This window comes from Hemicordylus capensis, chromosome 3, assembly GCF_027244095.1.
Source record: "Hemicordylus capensis ecotype Gifberg chromosome 3, rHemCap1.1.pri, whole genome shotgun sequence".
NCBI classification, from domain to species: domain Eukaryota; kingdom Metazoa; phylum Chordata; class Lepidosauria; order Squamata; family Cordylidae; genus Hemicordylus; species Hemicordylus capensis.
Genome location: NC_069659.1, coordinates 33,799,974 through 33,823,247, shown reverse-complemented (window position 1 = coordinate 33,823,247; position 23,274 = coordinate 33,799,974). Strand labels below are relative to the sequence as shown.

General features: G+C 42.1%; 1 protein-coding gene across 10 annotated transcripts in view; it reads right to left on the bottom strand.

Annotated features, from left to right (window-relative positions):
* ZMYM2 (zinc finger MYM-type containing 2) overlaps positions 1 to 23,274 on the bottom strand; it is a 150,788-nt gene that overhangs the window by 85,130 nt on the left and 42,384 nt on the right. For 7 of the 10 annotated variants that reach the window (XM_053307147.1, XM_053307146.1, XM_053307154.1 and 4 more), the window contains exons 2-3: positions 17,754 to 17,858; positions 6,656 to 7,507 (exon numbers count right to left, since the gene is read on the bottom strand). In XM_053307147.1, coding sequence (XP_053163122.1) covers positions 6,656 to 7,430 — 775 coding nt within the window. In that variant the 5' untranslated portion in view covers positions 7,431 to 7,507; positions 17,754 to 17,858. The remainder of the gene's footprint in view (positions 1 to 6,655; positions 7,508 to 17,753; positions 17,859 to 23,274) is intronic. The other 3 variants (XM_053307149.1, XM_053307150.1, XM_053307151.1) reach the window with 2 other exon arrangements.

The window sequence follows — 23,274 nt, the reverse complement described above, 5'->3', positions numbered from 1 at the left end:
CTGTGAAGTATCGGGAATGAAACTCCGGGGATTGGGGGTTGTGAACCAGTTCTATTGCCGATTTTGTAAGTAGAGAGTACTTTTGTAAGTAGACTTCTGCAAGGAGAGCCGGGATAGCCGGCGTGGAAAGTGGGAGGTTGTATGGAGGGATAGCTGCAAACTCTATGACATAGCCAACCCTCACAATGGTGAGGGCCCAGGAGTCGGAAGTAATGTTCTCCCAGGTGGAGACAGAGGGGGAGAGGTGGTGCCCCACCGGGGAGGGGTGTGTGAGTCATTGTCTCTCAGATGGGGGCTGTGGGCCCTTGGAACGTTGCTGCTGCTTGGGGCCGGTGAAGTTGGAGCGCTTTCTATATGGCTGGTACCTGGTGGAGCAAAAGGACCTGTCCTGTGTTTGGTAGTAATGGTGCTTGGAGGCCGTGTCTGCTGCCATTTCTGAGGCTTGTAAGACCGAGAGGAAGATTGTTGAAACCCCATGGAACAGGCCATGTTACTCAGTTTCTGTACTTTCTGGTGTATATCATCCGTTTTCTCTCCAAACATGGATGAACCATCAAAGGGAAGGTCTTCCACTCTGGATCTGGTGTCAGGCGTAAGGCCAGAGGACCTGAGCCAGGCGTGCTGGCGGAGAGCGACGGAGGTGGCCATCACCTTAGCAGCGCCTTCAGTCAAGTGGCAGATAGCATGGAGCTCCTGTTTGGAGACTTGCATGGCTTCATGCAGGAAGACTTTAGCAGGGCCCAGCCGCTGCTCAGGTAAATGGTCCAAGAATGGAGCAACGTGGTCCCACAGAAAGGACTGGTATCTGGCATAACAGGCCTAATAATTTGTAATTCTGGTCAATAAAGAGGAAATGGAATACAAACGGCTGCCAAACGTGTCGAGTTTCTTTCCCGCCTTGTCAGGTGGCGTTGAAGAGGTAAAGCCACGGAACTTAGAGAGTGACGACTCTACAACAATGAAGTCAGTGGAAGGGTGTTGTTTCAGGAAGGAGTCGTCCTGATCAGCGGTAGCATGCACCTTATAAAAGAAATCAAGTTTTTTTGACGTTTGGGGCAGGGAGGAAGGCTTCAACCAAGAGGCCTTAGCGAGTTTCAGGATGGATGGGTTCAAGGGGAGTGATACCGAAGGGCGGGCATCTTCTTCAATTAGTTGAAAAAGGGGGTCCAGTTCGGATTTATCTCCTTGGGAAAGTTGCATACCCAGGGAGGTCGCCATACGGGAGACGAAGTCAGTATATATCCTGAAATCTTCCGATGGGGATCTGGGTCTAGGATCCAAAATAAGGGTTGGAGGCGAAGAGCCCAACAATATCCTGTCCGAAACCGAGGATTCTGGTCCTTCGTCATCCAAGGACGAATCCGAGGAGTCGCTTGAGATGGGGGGATGGACGGGTCAGATACGAAGCCGAGTAGGAGGTAGGAACATAGGAAACTTCCATATACTGAGTCAGACCATTGGTCTATCTAGCTCAGTATTGTCTTCACAGACTGGCAGCGGCTTCTCCAAGGTTGCAGGCGGGAAACTCTCTCAGCCCTATCTTGGAGAAGCCAGGGAGGGAACTTGAAACCTTCTGCTCTTCCCAGAACAGCTTCATCCCCTGAGGTAGCCTGGAGTCTGGGGTGATTGTGGCCGTGGCCGCCTGCACGGGGAAGCTTCTTGGCGGGACCTGTGGCGGAAGCAGAGACGTGGTTTGAGGTGGAGGAGGAGGGAAAACTGTTGCCTCTGAACACGAGTTCGGTATCGAGGCCGTTACTGAGGTAGACGGTCAAGGAGAGGTGGATCGCTGAAGAGGCGGTTCTGTGGCAGCCAAGGTCTGAGCATGCTGGCGAACCTCTTGGTGGGCATAAAAGTAGTCAGCCTCCTCCTCGACCTGGCAGGCATAGCGGTCGAGGGCAGCCTTGAGTTCGCGACTGGACCATCGACAGGGTTGCTCTGGAGGAAGTTTCTCCGGCCCGGAATCACCTTCGGATTCATAACCAGGGTCGTGAGGGCTAGAAGCATAGACCACCTCCGCGTCAAGAATGGTCTCTGTCTGGAGCGTACGGGATCGGTGCACTGTGTCGTGCGTTGGTTTATGTTTTTTCTTGGGAGGCTCCATGGTAGTGTGATGGGCCTTCTTTTTCTTTTTCTTAGATTGAACCAAGCGCGGTTCGATGAGCGCTGCTGTCGAAATCGACACTGCCACGGAACTTTTCAGTACCGAGGTTGAAGCCCGAGCCACGGGATCGATCGGTACGTTGGCCTCTGGAGTGGTAACTGAGATCCCCGTAGGGGAGGAAACGGGCTGTAAGCCCCGGGCCAACGGAGAAGCGCTTAAAGGGACCTGCATGGTCGGTGGTTTGTTCGAACCCGAACACTTGAAGGCCTGTTCCCACAACCAAGAACAAAGTCGAGAGGCCCAATTTTTGTGTGCCTGCTTGGTAAAGGCCGTGCAGTGCGGGCAGGAGCCAACTTTATGGGCCTCGCCGAGGCAAAAAAGGCAAAGTTTGTGGCCATCAGTCGAGGGGATTTTCGATCTGCAGCGATCACACTGCTTAAAGTTTGTTGTCTTGGCCATAGTCCGGAAAGGATCCAAGAGACCATAACACACCGGGCCCGAAGGCCGCGACAGACCGGTAAACTCAAAAAATTTTGAGGAAGGTGGGGGGAGGGGTACTGGGGATAAATAAAAACGCTAACTGAATCGTGTATGTCCTTGTGATAAGGGCTGTGTTGAAACAATAGCACATGCCTTTTTACACTGTAGCTTCTATGATGAAGCCAGAGGAAAGCTACTTTCTCCCCTTCTGATAAATTTTAATGGAAGAGCAGATGATGTTTTATTGAGGTTTTTATTTTCTCTATGTGATTAAGATAAAATTAGAACTGTGGCTAAATACTGTTATATTCTTTGTAAAATACGTGCTAATGCTTAGCTTATGTTTTTTTATGTCTGTATTTGTAATACTGCTGGTCAAGGACCAAATAAATATTACGTACGTACGCACGCTAACTGAGGGGAATACTGAAAACAAATCGAGGGTAAAACCGGTGAGGGTAATACTTAACCGCGTGATTCTAGCAAGGAATGCTCAGCAATGTGTCTTCAATCACGGACGAGGAAAGACTGGAGAGGGAAGCTCGCGCAGCCACCTATATACCGAGGGGGCGGGGTTACCACCAAAAGTTAGAACTCTAGCTTGGAAACTCCGATGTGGTCTCTGCGCAGGCGCAAAGCCCATTCGGGTAAAGCACAAAGACCACATCGAAAACTGAACATGACAGCACAGACTGTACTGCATTGCACAGTATACTGAATTGTGTTTACAGATGCTGTAACATTAACTTTATATTAACTTTTATGAGATAAAAAAGAATAGTATTTAAGCTTATGTTACTTTCAATATTTCTGTCACTTGCTATTTACAAATTGGTGAGTTAATGATCAATTGATAACTGACTATTGCAGTATCATGTTATATTTGAAGAACTAAAAATATCATTAAGAATAGAGTAAATCACTTCCTCAGAGAACTGGAACTTACTCATATATGCACTGTTCCATATAAATCAGTATTTACAGAAGCAATGAGGCATGTCAACACTTAAAATTAGGTTATGTTAAAACAATCTCCCTTCCCCAGCATTAACCTGCAAAATCAAAACAAAGTTTGCACATCTTTCGTAGTACTCCTTAATGAAAGAAAATCTACGTTCTACAAGGTTAAAAGCTTATTAAGACACTGAATGAGGGCTGCAAGCTTCCTGCTTCACTTCAGCATACTCTTCGGTAGTTTATAAACAAAGTGATTGCTGAAATAGATGTTAGTGAGACAGGACCCCCAACTGCACAATTTGAATCTCTTTCCTGTTGATTTTAGTGATGAGAGGCTTCGCTAGATAGATACTTATTGTGGTAGACCACAGATATTCTTGAAATCGTTCAAGAGAACTTTTGGAATACCCTCCTCTACCAGAGCTTTCCTTTCCCTCTCCCTTGCCAAACACCAAAGCACATTCTGCTCTAGCCACAATTCAGACAGATGGCCCCTCTCCGTTTCTATTACAGAGCTCTATCATGCTCTGGGTTAAAAAACAACACAGGCCTTACAGAAAGTTAGTAAGAGATTCTAGTCTCAACTTTCCCCCCTAACATGCAAATTCTCTTATATATGTAAAATGCAAATAGGTCCTAAATTGGTCCCATTGAAGACTGGAACTCTTAAGAAAGACCTTGTATAGACTGTAGACCAGGAGTGGGCAGAAGACAGATTGGGATATACTGATATATCACTGGGTGATTTGAAGTCAGACTCCCAACAACTCCCCCCCACACACACACACTCTCTAAATTATGTTGTTGGAATCCCTATTCTGTATTTAGTATGAAAGCAACAGAGCGTTCCTATACACATTTACTGATAAGTCAGTCCCACTGTCTTCAGTGCAGTTTACTCATAAGTGTGTCTAGGACTGCAGCCTAAAGTTGGCCTTCATGTCCACTCAAGCTTACATGCTAGGAATCTGAAATAAGTACGAATACACTTCCAGTTCACCCCCTCTTGACCAGAGTTGAATTTGCCTCACCTGTCAGACTGTCAGGTGCAAAAATACAGCATCTTGAGAAACCTGACTTTCATTAGTTTTGAATCCTCTGGTGTCAAGGCAAGCACAGTTTGACTAGTCAAACCTCAGAAACCAGAACAGGGATGAGAAAGACTGCTAGTGGTTTGAAGGACAGGCTTTTAGCACACTGTCTAACTCCTTGCCCTATCTCAATAAATTTATTCCTATACACTACTACATAAATTTGTTTCACATGCATAATTCAGGGCTTCTGTAGGCACAGGATTTGTAATTTCTTTTGGTGCATAGTATACATAACTCTGCTTGCATTCTTCTACATTATTATTTTCAAATTGTCTTCCCTTTCTTCTGGGAGCCAAGTTCACATTTTCTCCCCTTAAGTTCCATGGAGCCATCTCTCACTTATTCAAACCATTTGCTTAGTTGTTCACTAGTCACATTTTACCTTTTCCTTATCCATATCAACTGAGCCTAAACTTAGTCCCAAAACTGTAAACTTGCAAAAATGATGTTTCCCATTTTCAGGTTCCTCTTTTCCTTCCTAACAAAAATAGTTTGGGCACCTTTTTCTGCCACTGATTACATTCTGGAAAATTTACCCTCTGCACTAAGTTTTCTTGTATTAAAATTCTTGTTATGTGACATTTAAAATACAATCCTTAACTTTATTCAGATGGCAGAAATATAATTATATTTTCTTCCTTCTAGAATGCTAGTTACACTCCCAAGATGCAAAACATCATATTACCATTACTTTAATCATAAAACAATTCCCAAGGTATATTTTAACCTATCTACATGATTTAATGTAGATGTTCTAGAGCAGGGCTGCTGAACTTTGCCCCCCCCCCCGCTGTTTTTGGACTACAACTCCCATAATCTCCAGCCCCAGTGGCCCATAGCCAGGGATTATGGGAGTTGTAGGCCAACATCTGCAGGAGGGCCGGTTGAGCAGCCCTGCTCTAAAGTTTCAATGTAACACTTTAAAAATGTTTAACAAGTAGCATAAAAAGGGATTAAAAACAGCAAGTTTTCCATTTTGTGTACATGCAATGACATATATCTTATCCACATATACTTCTATGTAAACCTAAAGCCCACCTCTTTCAGAGTATTTCATTCACAGAAATACACAGAAATGAAATACCTCAGCATCCAGAAGACCAAAGCATGATGTAGCTACATGTACTAACTGATAAGGCCTTGAAAAATATTTCATCTTCTTCCTTAAGTGGCACATACCACTAGGCAGAGCTTCCTAATAAAAGCAGGCACAGCACTGACTTTCAACAGCAAGTCTCTCTGAAACTATGCAATAGTGTCAGAGCAACTGGGCAAGGACCTAATGGCGGAATCATGTGCTGACTTTGTTTTCAGGCCTTCCCATCTCTTCACCATCCACAAGAGTCAGGTATGCAGTGAACAAATCATCTCTTACAGTTTAAATTCTCATGCACTGAATGTGCATGGCTATTAGAAGAAGATTTAGTATATTTTGGATACCATTAACATTGTTCTGCCCCCTAATTACCAACTAGAGAACCCCTTTTTCAGAAGGTTTAGGTCACTGCAGCTCAGTTCTGTACACATTTACCCATAAGCAAGCTTCACTGAGTTCAATAGGTCCTGCTCCAGAGAGCACATATACTTGCAGCCTTAGTCTTCAATTGCGTTATTTTGCTTAATGTCCCTCCCTGAATATCTGCCAAGCACCAAACAAATCAATTAGTTTCAAAATTGTGAATCCCCCATACTCCATTTCTAACTAGATACTTGTGTACTGTAAAATGCATGCAAGCTGCATAATCAAAGATTTGGATTACATTTCTAGGTAGTATAAAAAGGCTCTGTTTAGTTGCAAACACATGTGTTTTAATTGTTATAGCAACCAATCAGTATGCACACTTGTAATTACAATATTGAAACCTGACTTAATCTGTTTTTGGTAGAGTAATTTACCTTGCCTTAAATTTAAATCATGTCATTTTGTTCCGGATTATGGTATCTTTAAAACAAAAAACCTCACATATGCCTGAAGTAAAAATAATGCCACTATTTGGAGCAAAATACTTAAAGTATAACCTACCAGGATTATGATGAGTTGCAGATTCTCCATTCTGAAAGACATCTCCAGCTACGTTCATTCTACCAGGATTGAAAGGTCCTACACCAGTCTTGGTCTGTGAAGTTAAAGATGGGGTGTATGTTTGTATATTAACACCAAAATTACTTGACTGCAGTCCGTTAGAAACATCTCCCAAGCTGGTATTCTGTAGTGATGTTACATGTGTAATCATTAAGTTCATGTCACGCCCTTCAGTATTTTCTAAACGGCCAACATTCACAGAGCTCATACCTCTTTCTAATGTAGTAACATTAGCAATTTGAATGTCAGAGTCTGGTTCTGTGGTTATACCACTATTACATATTCCTGCATTTACCTTACTTCTTGAAAAACTGGGTGTTGTGTAGTCAATCTCATTGGCTCTGTTTTTAGACTCCGGAAATCTTTGTTCACTGAAACTGGAATCATTTCTCTCTTGCCCCTGATTTGTTTCCATATCTTCTTCATCATCAATAATAATAGTCTCAGTTATACTTCCCTTTTGAGAGCTCAAGTCTTTTGATGGAGCTGCTACTTTGGGGTCATTTCCATGACGCTCTTCATTACTTGGTGAACTAAAAGCAACATTTCTATTATCTGTAAGCAATGGTGCAGAGATCTGTGGGGGTTGTACAGGTTCAACAAACACAACATCGTCGTCATCTTCTACAGAAGTACTCTGGAATTTAGATTTAGAAACCAGAGAATTAGACGGACCTCCAAAAGAGTTTCCTACATTGGCTAGACCAGTTGCCATTGTGGTAGGCCCCAGTAACCCAGACGAGTGTTCAGCCAGCGCCAGCTTTCAGACACCTTGTGGACCCTCCAGAAAAACTGTTACAAAAGAAGAAAACAGTTTAAGTATAATACAACTTCCTAGATGTTTAAAGTAAAGTATTTTCAGAACTAGCACATTTCTATTTATCTTTTCTAGTCAGTTTATTCGTGTGTTTTCAAAATAAGTTAAAGCTGCATTGCATTTGATCAGTTACATTCAGAAGTTACCAGAGTCAATAGCCCTATTCAAGCATTCTGCAGAATGCTGCTGAACATGCTTACAGGGCTACAAGTGGGTCGAAAGTCCTGCCCCGGCCCATCACTCATCCTCCTGATCTTGATCTTATGCTGACTGCGGTGTTCGTCTGAAGAGACCAACGCTGCAGTCATCTTGAAAAGTGAGGCCAGTAGGTCAAGGCTAGGCTTCCAACCTGCTTGTAGCCCTGTAAGCATGTTCAGCAGCATTGAAGAGCTAAAATGGGAGGCCCATCTCTGTTCATTAAAGCCAGAAAATATTCTGTTACATAGGGCGATCTTATTCATGTATTGATACCAAACTCCCATCAACAGTTTGGTCAAAGCATTTGAAATAGGGTTCCTCCTCACATACAGAAATGACAGTCATTTAAAGGTAAGAAAGAACTGTAGAAATTGCACACATACAAATCGACATTTTCAAGACAAACACACTGATGTTTTTCCGATATGCTAATACTAGAAGCCTCCAGATTAAGATTGTGGAGCTTCAATGCTTGGTGCTAACACTACTTAAAGATAGTAGACATAATCAGAAATATTGTTAGAAGATACAACTCGTTATCCCCAGATATGATATCTAAAAGAGTTCACAGGAAAGGCCATATGGTAGTTGATAGTGCTTGATATGGACAGTGTCTAATAAGCTAGAGAATGTGAGGAACAATCTTCCTCACAGAATTATTGTGGGTGGAAATAAAAGACCTAGACATTTTAAACCAAGAACATGCTATCGCCTTCCTGACCAAAACTGAGAAGAGGTCTTCAGATTGGGAGGAGGAACAGACCCTAGGGAGGCAGCCCAAAATGGGGAAGTGTTGTAGTAATGGGCAACATGTTCAAACCTTGACACAAAACTTCTAGATACAGTAAATGACTGTCTTGGAAATCATGGAACTCGCTAGTGGGGAGATGGCCACTGACTTAACCCTGAACGGTGTTCAGGATCTGGTGCAAGACATAGGTGTTTGCCAACTATTCCAGAAGTGCAACTACAGTGCTATCAAAATTCAAGATTTTAAGTGGAAGGTTTCACTTTCCATTCACATAAAGAGGCCAGAATGTTGCTTTAAAGAGAAAAAGCATTGTCTAAATAAGGAAAACAAAAAAAAAATCACAGACTCTGACCTAAGGCAAACAGCAATAAGGCAAATCAGGAGCCTGTGAGGCATACTGCTAAAAAGCTAAAATTTTCCTTAAAATACATCAGAAGCAGGAAGTCAGCTAGAGAGATGGATAAACTATAGACAAACTAAAGAACTACTACAAGGAAGACAGCAAGATTGCAGAGAAACTGCATGAATTCTTTGCTTCATTGCTAAAGATGTTGCACAGATATCAGTATCGGATCGACACTGTACAGGGACAGCATTTGAAGAACAATGTCAAATAGATGTGACAAGTGAAATTTTAGGGCCAACTGACAAAAAAAAGATAACCAGTTAAAGACAGCACACATCACAGTTCCTAAAGAGCTCAAATGTAAAATTGTTGACCTAACAAAAATATGCAGTTAAGTCACTAAAACTCACCTCCTTACCAGGAGGATTGAAAAGTAGCTAACAGAAAACACTTTTTAGAGCGATTCAGAAAGTTACAAACCGTTTAGCCTAGCATTTGTCCCAGATTAACTGGATGAACACAAAATTAAAAGGTGGAGTTATTAAACATACAGAACAAACTTTGCTGAGGGAGAATAAGCAAAACTTCTACAGAGGTTAGCTTTTCAAGTTGTTTGAGAATGTCAAGCATGTAGAACCTAGAGATAGACAGTAAGACTTAATCTAGGTTGATAGATTGATGTTTTTAACAGCAAGTTCATGGTAAATACATCCAAAATGAGAACTGCTCCTAGACTTGCATCTTAAGGAGACTACCAGTTCCAAACCTACAAACACACTTTAAGAAGAGACACCATCTTTACTAAATGTTTATAGCACCTAGTGTCAAGTCTAGAAATATTAAAAATGCAATATCCTCTAGATGGATTTAATTTGTTCAGTTTAAGAGCTTATCATTATTAAGTGTTAGGCACTGAGTTGGGACAATTTGTTTTCTTGAATCAGTAAACCTGGAATTAGCAATACTACTTTCACATTGCAGATGGCTTATTAGGCTCAACATTCAGGAAAGATGGTTATTTTTATTGCAATTCAGCTGTTTTTGATCCCTATTCACACACATATCTAACTTTATGGGATGCATACTTTAAAGCAAATCTGGAGGAATGGGCTGAATCTGGAAGTCTCAAGAAGTTGGCTCAATGATAAATTATATTATTCTGCAGATATGTAGTGGACTTATGCATTGCCAGACACCGCAAAATCAACAGAAGCAATAACAGCTATGTCTATCTAATAAATTGGCTCCAACACACTTAATCCTCAGACTCTCCAAACACAGACCTTCTAGAGCACTGCATTTTATCTTGAGACCATCAGTTAATTGAGTTTGTCTCCAGGTCTAAATAAATTACATCCCAATATACTGAAAGAACTTGCAGAAGTGATCTCAGAGACACAGCCTAATCTCTGAGATATCATGGAGAATGGGTAAAGTGCTGGATGACTGGAGACAAGCAAGTGTCCCATCTTCAAAAAGGTGTGAAGGGTGAGTCCAGAAGCTACACAACTGTCAACTTGATGAACAGATTAAGCAGCACTCTGTGAACAATTAAAAAAAAATCTAGTACATCAGCACCATGGATTTGTCAAAAACAAGACATGCCACACAAGCATAACTCCTTTTTGGTAGTTTCTTATTTAAATATATTATTTTATTATTTATCATATTTTTATACTACCTGATATATAAATCTCTAGGCAGTTCACAAATCCCAACATTAAAACCACAGGTTAAAATACATAAAAGACAACAACAAATATAAAACAAATTATTAAAATTATTAAAATTCTAACAAAAAGCTTGCGAAAACAGGAAGTCTTGAGGGTCTTCCTGAAAACAAACAGAGAAGGAGATGCTCTTATTTCAGCAGGGAGCATATTCCAAAGCCCTCAGGCAGCCACAGAGGAAGGTCAGTCCTGGGTTGCCACCAGATAAGCTAGTGGCAACCATAACCGGACCTCTCCAGGAGATCATAAAAGGGGGGAGGATTCATGACAAAGAAGGTGCTCTCTTAAATAGCCTGGTCCCAAGCTGTTAAGGACTTTATAGGTAATAACCAGCACTTTGTATTTCCTCAAGAAACATATCGGCGGCCAATGCAGTTCTTTCAAACCCGGTGTTATATGGTTCCTTTGTGTTGTCCCAGAGACCAGTCTGGCTGCCGCATTCTGTACCAATTGTAGTTTGAGGACTACGTACAAAGGCAGCCCCACGTAGAGTGCATTACAGTAGTAAAGTCTGGAGGTCACCAGCATATGTAAACCACTTAATTGTAAACCGCCCTGATCAATTTTGGAAGGACGGTATAAAAATTGAAAGAAAGAATAAATAACTATGTAGCACTGTTTTAAGGTCATTCACCTCTAGAAGTGGACGTAGATCGTGTATCAGCCGAAGCTGATAAAAAGTGCTCCTGGACACTGCCTCAGTCTGAGAAACCAGGCAGAGCTTTGGGTCCAGGAGCACTCCCAAACTACCTATGTGATCTTTCAAGGGGAGTGTAGCCCCATCCATAACAGGCAGATCTAAAGTATCTCTCAGGTCCCAGCCCCCACAGTCGGTACTTCTGTCTTATTTGGATTCAACTTAAGTTTCTTATCCCTCATCCAGCCCATTACCACCTCCAAGCAGGCATTCAGAGAAGATATGCCATTTCATGTTGAGGTAAACACAGAAGTAAATCCGGGTGTCATCAGCATATTGAGAACACCCAGCACAGAGCAAGGTTGGAGTGGGCCCAGAAACAAGATTTTAAAATGCCCCCCCCCGAAGCTCAGCTCATGAAGTAAAGAAATCTTAAATTAGGCTGAATAGTGGTAACAAAAAGCATAGAGAGAGAGAGTGTGTGAAATAAATAAATAAATAAATAAAATCTCCTATGTGCCACAATAGATCATCCTAAGTTATTTTTTAAAAAGTTTTGTAAATTGTCAACGATGCAAGTCACTTAATGGTACTAGAGAAAGACATGCTGTTCTGGTAGCTCCAGGTTTTAACACTCACATCAATTTTGGATGATGAATACAACTGAAGGCGGGTGCGCGGCTGGGGGAGTCAGTCATGTGACTTGCCTCTGGGCCCCTGCAAAGCAGTGGGCCCCCAGACAACTGTCTCCCCTTGCCCAGCACCAACCCTCCTGAGGATCTCTCCCAGCCGTTTCATGTAGATGTTAAAGAGCACTGGAGACAGTATGGAGCCTTGTGGAACTCCATACTTCAGTTCTTGCTTCGCAGAGGAACAGTCTCCAAGTGACACCATTTGGAATCTACCAGAGAAGCAGAACCACTGAAAAAGAGTGCCACTCAATCCCACCTCCCTCAGGCGGTCCAGAGGAATCCCATGGTTGATGGTATCGAAAGCCGCGAAGAGATCCAAGAGGATCAGCAGACTCATACTCCCTCTGTCAATAGTCAATTGGAGATCATCCATAAGGCTGGCCAAGGCAGTCTTAACCCCACAGCCCACACGAAAGCCAGTTTGAAATGGGTCAAGATAATCTGCATCATCCAAAACTTCCTGGAGCTGAGAAGCTAACACCTGCTCAATCACCTTGCCCAAACATGGAAAGTTTGAAACAGGTCTGTAATTAGCTAACTCTGAGGGATCCAGGGGACCACTTCAAAAGTAGTCTAATTATCCTGCCCTCCCTCAGAAAAGCGTTTATATTTACCAGACCCTCTCTAATAATATAATTATCAGAGAAGATAAGCCAAATTGGGCAAGGGCCAAGTGAACAGGTTGTAGGGCGCACAGTCCAAAGCAATTCAATTCAATTTAGTTTTATGATCAAAGATCAGCACACAGATCAAATCCAGATACAAGTGTCCTCAAAAGTGAACGTCGATACCAGTGCATGCATAAACACACACACTATACAATTTAGAACTATTACATGAAATAAAATATAAAATGGAATAAGACAAAATTTAAAAAACGAATTAAGAGCCTGTATTAACCATCTCCGACACACCATATTCAGGTCTTAATTGCAGCTGTACAGAATTTGGCCACCAGATGTGAGGCATCAGTATACATATCAGAAAGAAATAAGTTTATATAAAACTCAGAATTATTTGGCTATCTAAAAACAAGAGGAGCATTAAATGTAAGAAACAGATCACGATAAAATGAGCAATACAAAAGCATATGACCTACTGTTTCAACATCACCATTCCCACAAGGAACCCTCCAAAATCTACCCTATAATACCACAGAGGGCAACGCATCCATCCGGGCTAGTGTCAGGGCTCTTCTGTGGGTTGGATATGTCAGATTATACAGATAGCTGGCTGGTTTTTACAAGGGGTTAACTGCTCCAAACCACCTGTAGCTTGATGCCTGACCTAAATCTGGTGTCCCATATCGATAACATGCTGCTTAAGCATCACTCTGGCATTATCATAGCCCAGGGGGAGTAGAAACTCTATTGACAGTCCATAAACTTTTAATTTTTCAGTGATTAAGAGGGTCCAATCAGAGGGGTGTTCATCCTTAAAGATTAAGGGAGCTAAGCCAAAAAGGGAGAAAAATATAAATCCAGGCAGAGGACTCCATGTTTAACAAACCAACTTGCAATCGGAGCTTGACATTTGACACACAACAGGGGGTTGAAAAAAATAGCCCTGAGAAATTTGGACTGGATTCTTTCAAGGGGACAAAAGTCACAATATATGCAAATTTGTGAGCCATAAAGAAGCTGTGAGATTACCTTAGTTTGAAAGACCTTAATGGAAGCAAAAATGTATCAAAAAGAAAAATCTGTCAAAAAGAAAAATCTCAAAATCGCAGTAGTAGGCCTCAGAGCGTTTGTTATGATGGCCTTAGTTTGCTCTTTCCAGCTACCTGTCGCCTAGAAGATGATCCCCAAATATTTATATTGCAATGTCTATGCTACATCAACCCTGTTAATTTGCCATTTATGCATAATCGGTTTCTTGGCAAACATTACAACCTTAGTCTTCTGGTAATTGATGGAGAGCAACTTTTCATGACAATAGTCAGCCAAAACTCTCAGCATTTTTCTCATCCCCACCAGAGATTGTGACAGAAGCATGACATTATCTGCATAAAGAATAGGTAGATGTCTACTGCTCAGTTTCGGTGGGTGAAATTCCAAAATAGTAAGTCTGTTCACCATATCATTAATATAGAAGTTAAACAGTAGTGGGGCTAATATATAGCCCTGCCAGACCCCCTTTCCCGCTCTTATGAGGTTTGTTAAGTCTCCCTACAGATTGCAGCACACTCTTAGGTGAAAGCCTCTATAAAGATTTTTTATTAGCAGAAGCAACCTTTGGTCAATTGACAAGTTTGATAGTTTCCCCCATAATCTATCACGAGAGATATTATCGAAGGCTGCCTTGAAGTCAACAAAGCTAGCATACAATTATGGAGAGGAGGCTAATTGGTCTATAATTAGCTGGATTGGTTTTATTGCCTTTCTTGAGGAATAAGAAAGGCCCTAGTCATGAGGGATACACACAGTCTGATTGATAGATGTGAAGAGTGATGCTAAAACTGGGCCAACCAAGCCATATTAGACTTCATAAATTCAATGGGGACAAAATCAGCACCAGGCGCCTTCCCAGATCTTGGTTGCCAAACTAATTGAAGCAGTTTGTCCACTTCATCAGGAGCCACAAACTGAAAACGATCCAATCTAATCCTCCACTTGTGCTCTCATTGTCTACCTTGCTGCTTCAGCTCCTGTAACTCATCCGAATACCAAGGGGCTGTCTTTAAAGCAGGTTGGGGAAGACGCTTCGGAGCGATTGTGTCTACTGCTCCAGTGAGTTCATTATTCCATGTTTGCACCAGAGTGTCAACAGAATCACTGGTAGAGCCAACTCTAAACCCTTCCAAGGTTTCTTGGAATCCTATGGGATCCAATAACCTCCTTGGGCGGACCAACCTAATAGATCCTTCACCCCTACAGAGGTGGGCACAAGCAGTAACTTCTACCTTAACCAGATGGTGATCCATCCATGACAATGGCGAGATGACAGGAGTCCCCACCCATGGAACACCACCCTGATCAGAGCAAAAGACTAAATCGAGTGAGAATTATGAGAATGTTGTAGGCATAGCATATCTTGATTTCAGCAAAGCATCTGACAAAGTCTCCCATTATATTCTTCTTGACAAAACAAAAAAAAGTGTTGGCTAGATGATTCTACTGTTGTGTGGATTCACATCTGGTTGAACTGTACTGAGTGCTTGACGATGACCATGTCAACCTGGAATGAGATATTGAAAAGAGTACCACAAGGCTCTGTCCTGTCCAACATTTCCATAAATGACTTGGAGAGGGGATCATAAGTGATGCTTATCAAATGCAGATGGCACAAAGCTGGGGGGTGGGGAGCTAACACTTTAGAAGACAGATTGAATCTTGATTCTGATCTCGATAGGCTCAAGAACTGAGACAAACTAACAAGATGAAGCTAAACACAGACAAATGCAAAGTCCTGCATTTGAGTAAAAAAAGAAAAGAAAGAAATACCTACATACAGGATGTTAGAAACCTGGCTTGGCAACAGTATGTGAGAAAAGGGTCTATATGTCTTAGTGGACAAGCTGAACAGCAGTGTAATGCAGCTGCTTAAAAAGCTAAAGCAAGATTAGGCTACATTAACAGATCATGAGAAGTAATTGTTCCTCTATTCTGCACTGGTCAGATCTTACTTTGAATACCATGTTCAACTCTGACTTCACTCCCCCACCATTTTAAGAAGGACATTGATAAACTAGAAAGGATTCAGAGGAGGACAATGAAGATGGTGAGGGGGTCTGCAAACCAAATTCTATGAGAAGACTAAGAGTAGCTATAATCTGAAGGGTTGTAACATAGAAGGAGTAGATTTGTTCTCTATTGCTCCTGAGAAAGAGACTAACACAAATGGATTGAAATTACAAGGAACCAGATTCAGTCTAGACATTAGGAGGAATTTCTTATCTTTGACAGCTGTTCAACTGCAGAGCCACATCCAATCATGGGCTCTCCTTTAGAAGTTTTCAAACAGAGACTGGGTAGCCATCTATCAGGCATGCCGTAGCTGTTTTCTGCAGTGAGCAGGGTGTTGAACTAAGGGATTTTCAAGGTCCCGTCCAATGGCTAATTCTCTTATTCCAATTTATTTATTTCAGCAGATCTCAAACCTGTCCCTTCACATTGGATTCAGAGAAAAATACAACCACAACAGAAGACAGCCTTCAAAGCAAACACCTTTCTGCTATGACTTTGGCTTATTCATACACATTGCTTTCCCCTAATGTAGTCATTTTTTTCCATTAAGTGGACATTTTATACAATGAAAAGAGCCAGAGGTATAGTAGTTTGCAAGTAACACTACTCCACATGTTTTGGATTGCTGTGTCATTCAATCTTTTTGAACAGATCTCCTTGATAGAACCAATTTAGCCTTGTCTTCAAGCTGGCTTCTCAGACCAGCCTGCATCACAGCAGAGGAGAAGACAGGCTTCAGGAAGGAGTCTCCTAGTTCAACTTCCAGCAAAGCTTTTCTTCCAAGCACCTGACTCCCTGTGGACAGAGAGAAGTGTAGTCCAGTTTCTGAACCACTAGAGTGACAAGTATGGGAGGAAAAGCATTTTTTATAGGGCTAGGGTAAGGATTTTGCTGTCTTGTGGTAGAATTGTCTTCCTGTCACAATAACCAATAAAATGTTAAAAAATGAAAAGCAACTCACACTGGATTCAGGATTGTATCTTGAAAAGTTTACTTTATTCCTGATTTAATTAGCTCAAAAGTTACAGCAGCAAAAAAAACAATAAAGGAGCCTTTGACTTGAACACAATCACATTCTGAAAACAAACACACTGCTTCACATGGACCAATGTTTCCCTGGTGCCTGCTAATCAGGACCACTTCACAGCTTAAACAGAAGGAAGAGAAAAAACAGGAGGCATTTAGCATTACAAACCTGTAGGAGAAATTCAACATAAAATTTTTACTAATAAATTCACCAACTTTATACAAAACACAAGAAGTAGAACTTCCTGTACAGTGCAGTACTAAGCTTATTCAAGTAGGAATTAAGCTGTATCTATGTCAATGAGTTTTACTCACTTCTATGTAACAATGGCTACAACTATAGCCCAGTCAGTCCTCATCCTCCTGCAAAGCAGCCTCCACAAATTCTACAATTATCAAAAGGTGGAAAAAGTGCCTATCATAATTTTATGAAACTCCTTGTTGCCTTCTTTCTGAGCTAAAGAATCCAAAAGGTATAGCACTGTGTTTAAATTCTTTGATGTGTTAAGTTTCCATTTCCTCCATACCCTTTCGACTCTCTTTAATTATTTAAAGACTGAGCAACCAGAATTAGGAACATAGGAAGCTGCTATATACTGAGTCAGACCTTAGGTCCATCTCGCTCAGTATTGTCTACACAGACTGGTAGCAGCTTCTCCAAAGCTGCAGGCAGGAATCTCTCTCAGCCCTATCATGGAGATGCCAGAGAAGGAACTTGGAGCCTAGATGCTCTTATTCGTCTTATAATTGTTCATAGTAATCTAAACCTAACTGCACCATATAATTTATGATGACATAATGCTGGCCATTTTGTTTTCAATCCTTTTCCAAATAATTTTAAACATTAGGTTTGCCTTTTTCTGCTATAGCACACCAAAATTACTTTAATGTGCTTTCCTTCCACATAGCCTGCCAAAAAGTCTTCCCTAGGTGGTAATGCCACTTCAGACCCCATCAGGTTATATAATACATCAGGATTTATTTTTTTTGTCCCAATACACATTACTTATTTGCATTAAGCCTTATGTACCCTTTTGGAGCTCATTTGATTTGCAGAACACATTTTGCAGCTCTTCACCAATCTGCTTGGGATTTGATCAACCTATGCACCACTTTTTAAAACAATAATGTATTCCCACTCTAAGCACTTACCCATTCAAAAATGTGCAAAGAAGCTGCTGTAATGCTTTGACTATACTGGAACCAGACCTCCTCCTCCAAAGGGACTGTGGTTCTTCAGCTGAGAAAACACGTATTCTGAAACAGATTTATTCCATATTACAAAGCAATATCCAAAAGACAGACAATACTTTATCCCTAAGCAGACAAGAAGCTACCTTCCAGCACAACAATTTAGAATTCTCCACTATCTAGGAATCAGAAATCTGGGGTGGAAATTTTTCCATTCCTAAAATTTCTAGTTAGCTACTTGAAAAACTTTCAATTTGCCTTACTATGTCTCTAATATGATGGAGGTGCTGGTTTTTACAACTATATAAATAGGTCGGGAATGCCAAAGCAGATCATAAGCTATTATGTTATTTAACATTTCTATACCGCCCAAAAACTGCATCTCTGGGCAGTTTACAATTGAAATCATTTAAATATTAAAATCATTAACATTACGATCATTTAAAACCCAAAATTAAAAGTATTAAAACTATAAATCTAATTAAAAGCCTGGGTGAACAAATATGTCTTCGATGCCTTTTTAGAAATTGCCAGAAATGGGGAGACTCTTATTTCAACAGGGAGAGCATTCCAAAGCCCAGGGGCAGCAACCAAGTAGTCACCAGACGAGCCGGTGGCAACCGTAGATGTACCTCTCCAGAAGATCTCAATGGGTGATGTGGCTCATGGTGAAGAAGACATTCTCTTAAAACCAAGGGCCTAAGCTGTTTAGGGCTTTATAAGTAATAATAAGCACCTTGTATTTTGCCCAGAAACTCGTTGGCAGTCAGTATAGCTCTTTCAACCAGGACCAATATGGTCTCTCTGAGATGACCCAGAGGCCAACCAGGCCACTGAATTCTGGACCAACTGCAGTTTCTGGACTATGTACAAAGGCAGCCCCACATAGAGCACACTGAAGAAGTCCAGTCTAGAGGTTACCAGCAGATGTACCACCGTTCTGAGGTTGTTGATCTCAAGAAACGGACGCAGCCTGGGACACCAAAGTGAGGTTCAGATCCAGAAGCACCCCCAGACTGCGTACCTGTTCAGAACAGGCAGATCAAAATCATCTCCCAAATTCCTACCCCAGACAATAAGTACCTCCATCTTATCTGGAGTCAGTCTCAGTTTGTTATCCTTCATCCAGCCCATCACCTCCTCCAGGCAGGCATTTAGGGAGGGTATGCTTTCTCCTGATGATACTGACATGGAGAAATAGATTTGGGTGTCATCAGCATATTGATAACACCCTGAACAAGTCTCCTAGTGATCTCTCCCAGCAGCTTCATGTAGATGTTAAACATCGGAGACAATATGGAGCCCTGAGGAACACCATATGAAAGTTCAGATTTTGAAGAACAGTCTCCAAATGGCACCATTTGGAATCTGCCTGTGAGACAGGAGCAGAAAAACAGGTTGCTTACCTGTAACAGTGATCTGGTAACATTCATAAAAATGGGTTCTGCACCTGCACAGAACACTTTGGGCAGAATTTGTTAGCTCATCATGGCACCAACCAACCACCCACTGCGCATGCTCTACACTTGCTCATATTGGCAGTTGGCGCCTCACAATCCAGCCTCTTGAATGCAGCCTTTCCTTTAAACGTGTGGTCATGGAACATATTGCTTGCAGTAACTGCTGCGGGGATGGTTGGGAGTGTTTTATTAATGTTACCAGATCACTACCAGATCACCTGTTACAGGTAAACAACCTGTTTATCTGGTTTGTGATCCAGTAACATCCATAAAAATGCATAACTCACAAGCAACACTACTCCTGGAGCTGGGAGCATGCAGCTATTGCAAAACTTGCTTGAGTGCACCCCTCCCAAAATTAGCTACCGCTACTGAACAGAGGTCCATCGCATAGTGCTTTACAAACGTCTCTTCCGATGCACATAATGCAGCCATGCATATATCTCCAAAACTGATTTCAGACAAAGTGTGCTGACAAGGATGCATATGCCCTTGTACAGTGGGCCTTCACTGCCTTAGGCAGATCCACCTTCTGCATCTTGTAGGCCAGGTAGACAGCCTCCACTAGCCAATGAGAGATCCTTTGTCTAGAGACTGGATTCCATCCATCTTTCAGCTTATAAATGACTAACGGTCACTTTGTTTTTCTAATTGTACAAGAACTTTGTGGATAGAACAGAAGAGCATGTCGCACATCTAGGCTATGCATTGCTTTTTCCAGCAGTGATTCAGGATATTGGAAAAAAGTGGGTAGATCAATATACTGATTCATATGGAAGTCAAAAATGATCTTTGTCCTGAATTCAGAGTCCAATCGCATCACTACTCTTTGTCATCATGAGACCTTGTATACGGCTCATTAATAAGCAAAGCAGCGAGTGAGCTCACTCTTTTAGCCATAGTAATGGCAATCAAACGCACTGTCTTAAGCATCACCATTTTAAGCTTAGCCTTAGCCATGGGTTCAAACGGCCCATCCGTTAGGGCCAATAGGACCCAAGAAAGACTCCATCAATCCATGGGCCTCCGTACTGGTGGGTACAGATTATTCACCCCCTTTCAAAATATTTTACTGTTGTGGTGACTGAACACAGTTGTCCCATCACAACCTCTATGGAAGGAGGAAATGGCAGCCAAATGTATCCTCAGCAAGCTATTTGCCAGGCCATCTGCCTTCAAGGTTGTCAGATAATGCAAGATGTCCCTTATGGAGGCATCCTTGGCTTTGAAGCCCTGCACCCTAGTATACACTCTGAATCGCTTCCATTTCACACTATAGCTCATTCTCGTGGACACCTTTTTATCGTTCAGCAAAATGTTGTCTAAAATGTTTATCCGCCATGCCGTTAGCTTTAGCACCTGCAGGTTTGGTTGTAGCAGACATCCTTGCTCCTGAGTGAGCAGATCCATTGTTTGTTTTAACCAAATGTTTACCCTGCTGACAGACTGAGTACTTCTTGAAACCAAAGTAGCCTTGGCCACCATGGGGTTATTAGTATGCAGCGAGTGCCATCTCGAAAATTTTTACCACCACCCTGTTGAGCAGCAGATATGGTGGGAACAAACAGAATAAGCTGTATGTCCATTGTAACAGGAATGTATCACCCTTCCATCACCTTCCTAGACCCGCTCACGAGCAGTATTGACCAAAGTTGGCACTGTCCATCATGAAAAGGTCCACAGTGGGATGCCCTCAGGAGTTGAACAGGTCCATCAGGCAGTGCGTTTATCTCCCACTCATGCTGTTGAAGGAGCACTTGAGACTTGCTCAAGGCATCTCGCAAGGGTATTGTTTATTCTGGTGGCAACACTAATCAGGAATTGCTACCAGATGCATCTTCCGTGGCATGCACCAGTTCCATATTTACCGGCTTAAATTGCAAAGGGTGCGGGATGCTGTCCTCCCCACCGCTTGTTCACGTATGCTATCATGGTTGTATTGCCCATCTACAGTTGAACTGTTTTCCCCAGCAAATGTTTCTGAAATGACTTTAGTGCCTGAAAAGCTGCGAGCAGCTCTAGGAAATGTATATGAAAAGTCTTTTGAGTAGAACTCCAGAGCCCTTGGGCCTCCAGGTCTGATATGTGAGCCCCCCAATCCATTAGAGGAGGCATCTCTCATTATGCAAACTTCTGGTATCAGAACTCTGAATGGTGTCCCCTCTAGCAGGTTTATGTCTTTTAACCACCACATCAGTGAATTCAGAACTGAGTCTGGCATGCACTGGCTAACCACATTCGGTCAGAACACTTCCAAGTACCACTGTTGTAGTTTCTGCATGCGTAATCTGGCATAGTGGATCATAGCTGTGCAGGAGGCCATTAGACCCATGAAGACTTGAATCTTCTGAGCCCTTTGTCAATTGCATCACTAGTATCAATTTCCAAATTCTTAGAAAGCGGTCTTCTGGAAGAAAGGCTCTCTGCTGAACCATATCCAGAACCGCACCTATATACTGTAGTCTTTTGATGGGTACCAAATTCTTCTTCCAATTATTTTGGATGCCCAACTTTTCCAGGAGAGTTGTCACGCAAGTTATCTGGGAAAGTAACTCTTGCTTTTGCTGTCAGAAGCCAGTTGTCGATACCAGAAGTGATACCAGGGATAAATCATCACACCCTGTGCGCGTAGATGTGCCACCACTACAGCAATGCATTTGGTAAATACTCTGGGTGCTGTTGCCAGTCCAAAGAGTAGCACATTGTACTGGAAAATGTCACCCACCGTGAACCTCAGACACTTTCTGTGACTCTCCCGTATGCCAATGTGAAAATACATGTCCTTTAGGTCCAATGCTACAACCCATTCCTTTCCATGTAGAAGAGGCAGGATAGCTTGCAACGTAATCATCCAGAATTTTCTCACATTGACATATTCAGCCACAGCAGGTTCATTATAGGACAAATGCCCCCATCCCGTTTGGGAATTTGAAAGTACCTGGAGAAGAATTCCCCCATGTCTGCATGCCCACTGCACTGGAGAGATCACACCCTTTACTATCGTCTCCACTTCCTCCATAAACAATGTGGTGAACTTCACGCCCTCATAGACTGGCAAAGTTTTTAACTCGATGGCATAACCAGTCTGGATTATCCAAAGCAAAGGTCTGGTGCTATATGGCTTCTTATTTTATTTCTGTAAAGGTTTCCAGAATTCTCTTGTCATACTAGCAGTAGCCGACTTGCTTACCACCATATGGTTGATATCTGGACGTTGTAAAGGAAGATGCTGTGGACGTAGAAGTCTTTGCTATGTATTTAGATTATTTCCATGGTAGTATCGGTGTAGACATAGAACAGACCCTTACCATCAAAAGGCAGAGCTTCTATCTTGTATTTCATTTCTTGTTGCAGGTTGGTAGAGCGTAACCACACATAGCAGAACTGCCGTTGCCAATGAGCGAGACTCCATTTCCTTTGCAAGTAAGTGCTTTGCATTACTTAGATACTGCCTCGTCGCAGATATCATTTTTGCAAATAGGTCAGCAAACTTTTTTGGGAACTCTTCTGGTGTCACACTATCCTTCTCCTGAAGGATTTAGTCCCATAAGGAATGTGTGTACTTGGATAAACACACCATATAGCTGGCTATCTTAACACCTACCCCTGGTAACTGGGCAAAGAGGCACCTTTTACCGTGGTGATTCTCTTTATTTAGCAGGGGGAGAGTAACTGGCCCTATCCACCCCTAGCACAGTACTTCCAGTGACTGTTGCTGGTGTGTGTCTTATGTTTCTTTTTAGAATGTGAGCCCTTTGGGGACAGGGAGCCATCTTATTTGTTTTATTTCTCTTTGTAAACTGCCCTGAGCCATTTTTGGAAGGGCGGTATAGAAATCAAATTAATAATAATAATAATAATAATAATAGATATGTATTCGCATATGCCTTACGGCCCAACACATCCAGCTTTCTCCCCTTGGAGTGGTATGATGTTGTGACCCCTTAGCAGTGGATGTGTAGTCAATGACTAAGGAGTTTGGATTAGGATGTTTAAGCAAGTAATCATTCTCCTCTTCCTGA